Source organism: Peromyscus eremicus, chromosome 3, assembly GCF_949786415.1.
Source record: "Peromyscus eremicus chromosome 3, PerEre_H2_v1, whole genome shotgun sequence".
Classification (NCBI taxonomy): Eukaryota; Metazoa; Chordata; class Mammalia; order Rodentia; family Cricetidae; genus Peromyscus; species Peromyscus eremicus.
The window spans coordinates 15,463,127-15,475,730 of NC_081418.1; the positions used below are offsets into that span (position 1 = coordinate 15,463,127).

At 39.6% G+C, this 12,604-nt stretch overlaps 1 protein-coding gene across 3 annotated transcripts in view; it reads left to right on the forward strand.

Moving 5' to 3' along the window:
- Nucleotides 1-12,604, forward strand: part of Cdk14 (cyclin dependent kinase 14) — a 573,205-nt gene that overhangs the window by 264,830 nt on the left and 295,771 nt on the right. For all 3 annotated transcript variants that reach the window (XM_059257306.1, XM_059257307.1, XM_059257308.1), the window contains one exon: nucleotides 2,253-2,347. In XM_059257306.1, coding sequence (XP_059113289.1) covers nucleotides 2,253-2,347 — 95 coding nt within the window. The remainder of the gene's footprint in view (nucleotides 1-2,252; nucleotides 2,348-12,604) is intronic.

Sequence of the window (12,604 nt, forward strand, 5' to 3'; positions counted from 1 at the left end):
GTAGGAGTGTTGGTCCTGGAGAACACCCCTTCTCTGCTGATGATGTCATATAAAGAAAGGGCAGTCCACCTTGAGTGATGTTGGAAAGGAAGAAGGAAGGACGGGGCTAAGAAGGATCATGTGGGATGAAAAAGGACCCCTCACCTCTCTGCTATCGACACCGATATAAAGGGGGATGAAAGTGTCAGGAGAGAGGACTCTCAAACTCGGGCTCCAGTCCACTAAATAAGCAAGGAAAGGACAAAGGAGTGTGCATCTACAAAACATGAGAAAATAAGAATCTGCACTTCAGCTAATCATACGCACTGGAAACCCACCGTGAAACTAGAGAAAAACATATAGAATACTGTGATATGAATTAAAATTTTTTTCTTCAGCCCTTTGGATATATGAAACAATCAAACAGAAAGCCTCATTGGATTGAAAATACTAAAGCACAGCAGAAAACAAGTAAGAAGAAAAGAGAAAATGAAATAAAGTGAGTGTTAATTGAACTCCTGAGAAATATAGGTGATAAAAAAACCCAAAATAAATGAAAGCTAAATCGCAAGGTGTCCAGGGGAAATTAAAACGGTAGGCAACTGCACATTTAATATCTACAATAAATGTAAGTGGCCTATTCTCATCAAGTAAAAACAAGACATTGGCAGGACGGGATTTTAAAACATATGCTCCAGTTATATGCTGTTTGTAAAATTTCACCTCATTATGGTAGTATTGGTAAGATAGACGAAAAAGGACCATAAAAGATCCACCGTGTAAAATATCACTTTCAAACTGGATGAGCCATACAAGGTTAACAGCAGAGCAGTAAATACTTCCAATAACAAAGCAATATACAGCCATAAAATGGTTTAATTCACAAAAATCAAAGCATGATAAAGGTGTGTGCAATGAACATCAGCACTTCAAGAGCTTAGGGAAGCTGGGCTGCCGAGATGTTGCATTAGATAAAAGGCATATGCCCTCAAGCTTGGCATTATGAGCTCAGCACCTGGGAACCATGCGGTGGAAAGAGAACTGACTCCTACAGGAAGACATCCCACCTACACATAAACGCACATGTACCTGTGCATACACACTGGTTTGTTGTTCATTGCTGGGATGAACTCTATGCCCAGAAGCACATTCTGTGGGAAGGGCTTTCTTCCATCTTATGGGTATAGGTCCATAACAGATGGAAGTCAGAGGAGAAACTCCAGCAAGGCAGGAACTTGAAGAAGTCACCATGGAGAAATGCTGCTTACTGGCTTGTCCCTGGCGTCTGCTCGTCCAGCTTTCTTATTGAGCCCAGCAACACCCGTGTAGGAATGGCACCACTGGCAGGGGGCTGGGCCCTCCTCTGTCGGTTAGCAATTAGGAAAATGCTCCACAGACATGCCCACAGTCCAGTTTGACTGAAGCGACCCCCTAACTGAGATCCCTCAGATAACTGTGGGCTATGTCAGGTTGACAGCTGAGGCTAATTAGGACATAAACACACAAAGTAAATAAGTGTAAAAAAATAAAATATAAGAAGCAAAAGGAAAAGAACACCTAGAGATCCCAAAAGATACTGTGATTATGCCACCATTGTAGTTAGGAACATTAACATTACACTCTCAGTAATTGTTAGAACTATTAGTCTATTCAGAAAGTCAATAAGGATTTAGAAAAACTCAATTATATTGTGAAGCAATATGGTTTAGTTGATATTTACAGGACTTCCTATCCAGTACTAGTAGACTACGTGGAACATATGTTATGATAAACCATGTTGATAGTAAATAATCCTCATTTAAAACAAACTTCAAACATGTAAAAGAATTGAGGGCTGGTGAGAAGGCTCAGTGGCACTTGCTGCCAGGTCTGATGGCTGAATTCTGTCCCTCAACCTGCTTGGTAGAAGGAGAGAGCCAACTCCTGCAGATTGTCCTTGGACCTCCACACTTGTACTCTACACATACATGCACTCACATACACAAATACATTGTAATTCTTTTCATTGGAAAGAATCGACACCACAGTAGACATGTACTCTGCACTCGGTAGAACCTATCCAGAGACTGCTAATGACGGACAGTTGAAGTGAGTAGTTGGGAGAGTTTCATCTAAATGAAAATCATGTTCTTCCACCCATTATTCTGAATTGTTATTGGCTGAGAACGTGGGAAATGGATATCTTTCATCTGACAATGACCACATGGATAATGGAACATGCTGTTTGGTGGGAACTGATGGTAAATTGTTTCTCTGTCCACTTTGTTTTACAGCTTCTCTATTGAAAGGATTAAAGCACGCAAACATTGTGCTGCTCCATGACATCATCCACACCAAGGAGACACTGACGCTTGTCTTTGAATATGTGGTAAGTGAAATAAATAAGATTTTAGGCTAGCTAAATAGGAATAGAATACAGTGATAGGAGTTGATTTCTAAATTGCTATACCGAAATGAGTGATTTTTCTGAGTATGTGCAGTATTGCTTTGCATAAAATAATGGCCCTGTGAGAGTTTTTTTTTTTTAATGTCTCTTAAAGAACATCCAGAAAAATGTTAAGCTCCATTTTGTTAGGTATATGATTTATTTGTAGCCTACTTGTTACCAGTGTGCTTAAGTTGTGATTTTTATGCATATCGAAAAGGATGGTGACTATCAAAGGAATTCAGAGGCAACACAATATATTTTCCTTGGGATTTCCAAGTTTTCCTCCCCAGTTATTTTGGCCATGAACTAAAGCTTCCAATTTGTATCACATACCATGTAACAATCTTCTGTGTTGAGGGTGTCACTGCTGGAAGACCTGAACTTCAACTGGTGATTAATCTTTCTTCATTTTCCCCAACTAAAACATATGGTGTTTGTGTAGCACCGTCTCAGCATTTAACTGTGGAATCATGAAATGTAACCATGATAATTAGCATCCCAGTTTTCACAGATGGATCTGAGAACATGTAATTTATAAGATACAAATGACACCGGTGCCGACTTTTTAGTGTGAAGAATAGCTACCGGGATTTTGAAGATTAAGTAAGGTCTCATTTTTATAATTACCACACTAGTTTTTTTTATTGAAATAATTCCCATTTTTCCTTAAAAGTATAAAAGAATGAATATTTGAAGCATTTTTGTCTTCTTAATGTCTGCCTGTGTCTGTTTATCATTTGAAAATTGTCTCATGAAGAAGCCATTCATCTTGTCTATTTACATATAAATGATAGATACATTTGAATAATATGGTAATGTGGCTACAAGGACAGCTACTACTAGCGAGTTGCATATATTACATGCTACGAAGAATGGAAGCAGATTCACACATCAATGCAAATATAATTTCTTTTGTTTCCTCCATCATTTGGAGTCAATAACGTATTGAGCTGACTTAGGCTTGGAATTTTCCATTCATGTTTTCTAGTATGTCTGATTTACATATTTCAATAAAACCTAGATTTTTCTATTTTTATTCACTATTTCCCATAATGCTTTACAGAAAGAGTATTTAATGATGTACTTATTATCTCCCTCAAACTGGGCAATTAAACTAGAAGAAAAAAGCAATGTTTGGGACACCTAAATTAACACACTTCATGTTTATTTCCCTGTACAGTTCACTGGTGTGTAGTTAAACACACACATATGTATATGTTAATTAAATTAATATATACATATATGCATAGATGCACACATAAACATGTGGCTTTTTGGTATATTCTGAAATCAATATCAAACATTGCAATTGAAACATTTCCAAGCTTTATAATATTACCATTAAAATATAAATATTTTATACCATTAAAATACCATATAAAATCATTTATAATGATTTTAAAGTTGATGATATAAACTTATTTCTAATCAGCATTAATTCTGTTGCTCCATGTCACTAATAGTATTTCTTGCTGGTCCTGGCGGGACATATCAGTATTCCCAATTTCTCAGGAGACTGAGGCAGGAGAGTCATAAATACCTGGCCTGCCTGTTCTAGAGAGCAAATTAAAGGCCAGCCTGGTCAACTTAGCAAGACCCTGTGTCCAAGGGAATGATTTGGAGAAATGCAGCTCTGGGGCAGAAGACTTTGTCCATTACTGCTCTGTTGCTATGATAGTGTATGATAACCAAAGCAATGTATGGAAGGGTTTATTTTGACTTAGGATTCCAGAAAGGGTGAGTCCATCCCAGGGTGAAGCAAGACAATTTGACAGTTTTTGAGACACTAGTGTATCTTTGCTTTAATAGTAGAATTCCATTTTTAGTTGGGGAGCCATGGCAGCGAGCAGCATAGCAGCAGGAGCAGGAAGCTGAGGTCTCAGACCATGAGCTGCAAGCCCAAAGGTGAAGCAAACTGGAGTCGTGGTGAAACCGTGAACTCCCACAGCCTGTCATTAGTGAAGGACTTTCTCCAGCCAGGCCCCAGTGCTCCATAACCTCTCCAATCAGCACCACCAGCCGGGGTCCACATGTTCCAATCCGTGAGCCTGTGGGGAGCGTTTGTCATTCAGACTACCACAAGTTCATGCTTCCTCAGTAAAAGACCTTGGACTCAATCTCCACTGCCACCTAAACAAACATACAAAACCCAGCAGAAAACAAAACTTTTTTGAAAGGACGTAAGTTATGCAATGTAGGAAAATCAATATGCCATACTCTTAAAATCCTAAATGTAAAGGTAAAGAAAGACAGTTTGACAATTTTTTGGATACTATTCTATCTTATAACGTTATAACATAAATGTTAGAATTGTTTTCAGTGGCTTTCTGAGGTACGCCTATGAGCCTCACTATGCACATATAATGTATTCTGCCCTTGTCTTTGACAGAGAACTCTAATCCTTGCTCTTTTGTTTTATTCCCACAAATGACATTTTAGGTTTCTGAAAGCCTTCTGAGGGCCAGAATAATGAAATAAGTGACTAATTGTTAGTGATATGGAAAAATACTCAAGGAAATGGCTTTGGAGATAATTAGCCCAGGAATTCAGTGGATAATAGAACTCGGTTGATCCTCTCAAGTACCATGAAAAGTTTCTAAATCATTCTGAAACTGAGTTTCTTACTTACTTTCAAGGTGTGCATATGGAATGATCTGGAAACTTCAAGGCTAGGGCTTGTTGGCCACGGGCTTCCCAGGTGGCTTCTCTCTCAGTGGCAGGTCACATGGGCCTCTGAGATGTGTGCTTCTGGAACTGCCTTCATCCAGGAGATGAGACATGTACAGGGGAAGGATAAGCAGGCTTGGAAAGGAAGCTGCTTCTTAATGGTCTAAGATACCTGTGTAGCTCTCTATATTTCAGGTGTGGGTTTAAACTTGAAAGAGAGAGACCATAGCGTTTAGAATCATTGGCTCCAGAATACTTGTAGCTATGATAATGCTAACAAAATTGTTCTTCTACTTTAACAGAAAGCTTAAGCAATTTAGTTTTTTATGCTCCTTTGTTGTTGTCAAAGACAAATGGGTGCCACATTGTGTTTAACAGTATGATGAAAAATGTGAGACATATTCCATAAGTGGAAATAAGAATATTAATAGTAAACACGATTATATAGATATATGTTGCCATTAATTTCATAACTATTGTGTTTTACTTTAAATTGCAAAAGAGCAAGCCATCTGGAGCATCATTTTTCATTGCATGTTTAATAATCGTGTACAAAAAGAAGCAAAAGCCAGGCATGGTGGAAAATGCCTTTAAACCCAGCGCTTGGGAAGCAGAGGCAGGCAGAGCTCTCTATCAGCTCAAAGTCACTTGATCTACATTGAGAGTTCCAGGCCAGCTAAGGCCACTTAGTAAGACCATGTTAAAAATAAAGAAATAAATCATAAAATTTAATGAGGTTACCAGACATGGACAAAGTTTCAATTTTACAAGATATATAGGTTATAGAGGTTAATGTACAACATGGTGCCTAAAGTTAGCAAAATGATATTGTTGGCGTATAGGATTTGATAGGAGACCAGATATTACCTCAACTATTCTTGCCACCAAAACATGAATAAAAATGAGCAAATGATGCAAGGATGTAGGAGATGGCCATGTCTATTACCTTTGTTGCCTTTTTGTGGTGATGGTAACATGGATATATATGGGTGTCCTGAGTCCTCAAAATGTGTGTGTGTGTGTGTGTGTGTGTGTGTGTGTGTGTGTGTGTGAATGTTAGTATATGAGTTACTGCTCAAAAAGCTGCCAATGAAAGGAGAAAAACCTAGAAATTCATAATGAATCACAATAAATTAGATGTGGTCATTTTATTTCTCCTACTATGATGTAAACCATTGAAATAATATAAACTATTATGGAACATATTTTAAAACTTAAAAATATAAGATTTCTCCTCACGAGAAAAAGACAATGTAACCAAAAATCATATAAGATGATTGAAAGATCACCAAAAATACCATGTGTTTTCATAACTCTATTAATTCTATAAAACACTCCCATAAGTGTTGTCCACTTAAATTGTGAGGTTTTGATGGTTGTTACTTTAATATCCTAAGTCTTGGCATAGTTTTTCATGCATTAGTCATTAACTAGGACTTGGGTGTAAATTAATGTAGACTACAGAATAGAGATCCATGAATGAAAACTAGGACATAGCCCACTTCCATGGTCACAGTGCTCAGGACACGCCCGTGTATGAAATTCATCCTGATTCCTAAGTGAGCCAAGTTAAGGCAGTGACTACCTCTCTAGGGCACACCAGACTACCTGGCACATCAGAAATCCGATTAAATGTTTTTGTGTACACACACACACACACACACACACACACACACACACACAAACACAGAGAGAGAGAGAGACAGAGACAGAGACAGAGACAGAGACAGAGAGACAGAGAGAGAGACAAAGAGAGAGACAGAGAGAGAAAATTTTTATCACTAACTCATAAATCATCATTTAACTCATATTTCGTTTTTCTACCTAGTTGATCTACATTCCAGCTGTATTCCCTATATTTAAACGTTTTTTTTCTACCAAAGCAAATGTTCTTCTAAGTAGAAAATAGAGAATGAGTGTGATGCTTGAGCAGTTAGAGCAGCTACAGACAACGCATGGCTACAGATCCATAGTTGTGTCCGGGGAATTAAAGAAACTCTCTGTTCAAAATAAACGTGCCAGTCAGAGTTCCCTATTGCAAAACAGAACTTCTCCTTGGCTGACTCAGACAGGCAGGGCTTGTAGTGGGTATTGTGGCTAGCAGCCCTGATGATTGGACTTTAAAAACAAGAAAGATGTCAGGTGACTCTGGCCAATCAGAACCAGAGCAAGAATTATGGCAGGGAGGTATGCACTGAGCACCTGCTGCCATCAGAAGTGTTAAAAACAGACTCATCTCTCAATTGCTTGCATGGCTTCCCCGGGTTAATAGATATCACTGCTTTGCTAATGATGTCAAAATAACCTCTGCAGCCTCATTGCTTCTTTGGGTTGTTTTCATCCAATGATGAGCCAGAATTGTTTCTATAGAGTTGGCTGAAATGAAGTCACATGTCATGTTTTGACTGTACAGGACCCCACAGGATTGTGTCCAGTGTTTTGAAAGGGCAGACAGGTCCTGTTTCTCATGAAGATTCACAGAATAGGCTGATCATAGAGGTGCATGCTTTTAATTTTAGCACTCATGGTGACATAGAGATCTCCATGAGTTCCAGCCAGTCAGTGCTATATACTGAAACACTATCTAAAAAAATAAATAAGTAAATTTACAAAGCACAGCAGTGGTTTTCCCAGCACACAGAGTGCGTTCCAATGTAGAACATGCTTCCCTTGGCTCCCTGAACCATCTCATAAGCAGACACTAGTTTAACTTTATCACGCAGTTACAGATAAGAATATGAGTTGAACACAGGTGACATACTCACATATCCTCCCTTTATGACCTTTGAGTGATTATCTAAATTGGAGATAGTTGAGAGTGAATCTAGTTTTTAAAATGTGCCTTAAAATAGGTCTCTGCATCTATAGGTATACAGGATAATAAGGCCATTGGCAGAATTCCAAACTGTATTTTGATATTGTTTTGATCATCTTCATTCTCATTAAGTATTATTTGATTGTCCTAGGATTTGATTTGATTGTTCTAAGAGCTCTAACGAGATCTGAACAAATAGAATGGCCATGAAGCCTGCTTGTCAGATCACCATGCTTTTCTGTCTATGTCACTTCAACAGCTTTGCCCAAACCTATTGATTAATGCATTGGCATGATGGAGGAGTAAAGTCAATTGGGGAGTGCTAGAGGGGACTGTCCTTGACCTCATTCTCCTTATGTCTGAGTTAGAGATTCTGATAAAGAAGTGGTAATGATGTGCTTGACCAATCTGTGTCTGTCATAGGTAGTACCCATAATTAACAGAGTGATGTAATCAAGGGTCAGAAAATAGTCTGATGAAATTATGAGTCCATCTTTCAAGGTAGATTCTGTGTAAAACAGTGTACTTGGCTATTTCCTAAAGGACAGTTTGGCTATGTGTAGAAAAAGACAGTGCAAGCACATTTACTTACAAATGATTCATGTAGAACAAGACTGGTAATTTCTTTGCTCCAGTGTGAGCTGGCACTGAGATGTGACAGCAGAGGATAGCCAGTGTAGGGTGTGTGTGTTGACAGGACCTGGAGCAAAGCAGAGTTGACACCGGTCGGCTAATGAGATGACAAGGCAGCAGCAGTAAGAGTGATGGGAAACCACGCAGAAAGGAGAGGGGAACAGTGCCTGTGCTCCAGAGAGGCTACGGAAGCCAAGTATTAGACTTCCAGGAGGCCCGTTATAGCTTCATTTTGGAAAGAATATTCCTGTGCTCTGTTTCTAGTAAACTAAACTTGTTGTTTTAGAGTGTAAGGGACACTTTATCACTAAATGTGTTTATTCAACAGGATGAATAGAACCACATCTGAAATTTAGTGTGGGTTGCGGTATGTGTGTTCCTAACCTGTCCTGCATGCATTGCACTAAAATATTATTGAGTGTCTTAGTACATGGAAGTCATGGTCCCTACTGGAACCTTGGAGTACTCATAAGATCCCTCTGTTTTGCTGATAAAGAAAACCAGGTTCATTCATGTACTTCCTGCGCTTTCCAGTAGCTGTTTCCTGTCATCTTTCGAGTCCGTGTAATGATAGACAGGTCCTGCTTGCCATCAAGATACACGAAGCAGGCTAGTTGCAGCGTTAATCCAGGCATCTCCAAGTTAGTTAGCAAAGGACCAAGTTTCACAGCTTTTATGTAAATTTGTCTCATTTGGCACCATTTTTCATAAACAAACTAAAATTTTTATGGTCCTTCACTTGAGCAGTAATTAGTTGATTTGTCCTATAGCATAAATGGGCTGTCTTGACAGACCATTCTCTTTTGAGTCTAGAGATACAAATACACAGCCCTTTCTCACCCTAGCGTGATGGTACACACTCCGAGCACTTGGGAGGATGATACAAGAGGACCACAGATTGAACGCCACTATGGACTCTATGGCAAGAGCCTCTAAACAACAACAGCAAAACCCATACAGAGTAAACAAAATGCATGTTCGTGTCTGCAGTAAGCCTGGTGATCTTACGCTAGGTGATGTAGGTGCACAAGCCATTTGAGTTTAAAATTGCAGCCACACTTCTCCATGTGTGGTAGGACTATGACATTTTGGCAACTTGGTGAAAACAGTTGACAGCCTGGCTTGGACTCAAAGACTTTCCTTTATAAAAGATTTTAAGGAGGTTTTTATTTTATATATGGAGAACTAGTTATGCTAGTGATTACATATTCTGGACGGAAAAGCTGTCACTCAGAAGGGAGTACCAAATATGGAAGAACAGATGCGGGCATTGTGGCTGGTCGACTGCAGGCAGTGTGAGATGCAAGGATTCGGAACCACAAGGAGAAACTGAAGAAATGAAAAGGCATCAAGCTAGCTTTCAATCAGCGCTCTCTGATGAACTCCCTGTTTTCTCTAATTGGTAAAACAAAGTCAATTAACTTCTATTCTTTCCTTCCCCTGGTGACTTTTCTCATCTAATAAGGCATTGTAGTTTCTTTCAGTCATTATCAGCTGTGTGTTCACTGTCGTGCTGGATGTTGGGATTGTAGTGCTTTTTCTTTGTTCTTGTGTCACACTTACGTTCTTCACTGTGGTGTCCTTTCATGTGGTTGCCAGCTGTATTGCATGCCCTCAATCCTAATTCAGGATCTTAGGTTCTATGGTCTAAGATGGAAGTGAATGTCTGATTATCTACAAACAGTTATATGCATATTCCACCATATTTCAAACCATTTTCTTTGTATACATTCTGCCTCTGTAGATTTGTTTCGTTTTCATTTTGAATTCTCATTTTATTTTATAATTCTATCATTTAAACCACAGGCATTTAGTAGTGGAGAAATCACAGGGAAGATAAGAGCTATATTAAAAAAAGAGGGTTTCTTGGGAAAGAAAACAGTTTTAATTTTCTTTTCCTTACCAGAAATACTGTTCTCTCTCTCTCTCTCTCTCTCTCTCTCTCTCTCTCTCTCTCTCTCTCTCTCTCTCTCTCTCTCTCTCTCCTTCCTTCATTTTTTTCTTTTTTATTAAGAGATTTTCTATTGATTTTACATATCAACCACAGATTACCCTGTCCTCCCTCCCCCCCCAGCATTCTCCCCCAACTCACCCCCCATTCCCACCTCCTCCAAGGCAAGATCTCCCCTGGGGAGTCAGCAGAGCCTGGTATATTCAGATGAGGCAGGTCCAAGCCCCTCCTCTCTGCACCAAGACTGAGCAAAGTGTCTCAGCAGAGGCTCTAGGTTCCAAAAAGCTGGCTCATGCTAAGGACAGGTCCCTGTCTCACTGCCTGGGGTCCCCCTAAACAGTTCAAGCTAAACAACTGTCTCACTAATCCAGAGGGCCTGGTCCAGTACCATGGGGGCTTCTCAGCTATTGGTTCACAGTTCATGTGCTTCCACTAGTTTGGCTAGTTGTTGAGTACATTTTCCAATCATGGTCTCAATGTCTCTTGCTCGTATAATCCCTCCTCTATCTCTTGGATTGGACTCCTGGAGCTCCGCCTGGGGCTTTGCTGTGGATCTCTGCATCTGCTTCCATCAGTCACTGGATGAGGGTTCTATCATGACAGTTAGGGTGTTCAGCCATCTGATCACCAGAGTAGGTCAGCTCAGGCATGCTCTCGACCATTGCCATTAGTCTGTAGCGGAGTCATCTCTGTGGATTCCTGGACACCTCTCTAGCACTCTGCTTCTTCCTATTCCCATGGTGTCTTCATTTATCATGGTATCTCTTTCTTTGTTTTCCCACTCTGTTCCTGATCCAGCTCGGACCTCTCACTCCCCTAAGCTCTCTTTCCCCCGACCCTTGCCCTCCATTATTCCCCCACCCCCAGTTTGCTCATGTGGATCACATCCAGTTCTCTGTCACTGTGCAAGCCCTGTGTCTTTCCTAGGGTCGTCTTTACTAGCTAGCCTCCCTGGAGCTGTGAGTTGCAGTCTGGTTATCCTTTGCTTTACATCTAGTATCCACTTATGAGTGAGTACATATCATGTTTGTCTTTCTAAGTCTAGGTTACCTCACTCAGGGTGATATTTTCTAGTTCCATCCATTTGCCTGCAAACCTCATGATGTCATTGTTTTTCTCTGCTGCGTAGTACTCCATTGTGTATATGTACCACATTCTCTTTATCCATTCTTCAGCTGAAGGGCTTCTAGGTTGTTTCCAGGTTCTGACTGTTACAAATAATGCTGCTATGAACATAGTTGAGCACGTGTCCTTATGGTATGATTGATCATTCCTGGGTATATGCCCAAGAGTAGAATAGCTGGGTCTTGAGGGAAATTAATTCCCAATTTTCTGAGAAAGTGCCATACTGATTTCCAAAGTGGCTGTACAAGTTTGCATTCCCACCAACAGTATAGGAGTGTTCCCCTTGCTCCACATCCTCTCCAACATAAGCTGTCTTCAGTGTTTTTGATCTTAGCCATTCTGACAGGTGTAAGATGGTATCTCAGAGTCGTTTTAATTTGCATTTCCCTGATGACTAAGGATGTTGAGCAATTCCTTAAATGTCTTTCAGCTATTTGAGCTTCTTCTGTTGAGAATTCTCTGTTTATCTCTATAGCCCATTTTTTAATTGGACTGTTAGGTATTTTGATGTCTAGTTTCTTGAGTTCCTTATATATTCTTGAGATCAGCCTTCTGTCAGATGTGGGGTTGGTGATCTTTTTCCCATTCTGTAGGCTGTCATTTTGTCTTATTGACCGTGTCCTTTGCCCTACAAAAGCTTCTCAGTTTCACGAGGTACCATTTATTAATTGTTGCTCTCAGTGTCTGTGCTACTGGTTTTATATTTAGGAAGTAATCTCCAGTGCCAATGTGTTCAAGACTATTTCCTGCTTTCTCTTCTATCAGGTTTAGAGTAACTGGATTTATGTTGAGGTCTTTGATCCACTTGGACTTATATTTTTAAGAAAATAACAAGCTTATGTGACTGTGCATGTTAAGGTGTGGGAAGGCAGGAAAGTGACATACTAATTGGAATAAAACTATCAAAAATGGGAACTAGAGAAAGTATTATTTATAAGTACAAGAAAATGTTTTTTTACTGAATGTGCCCAAGATCTTCATGATAAAGATAATCAATGATTCCAGT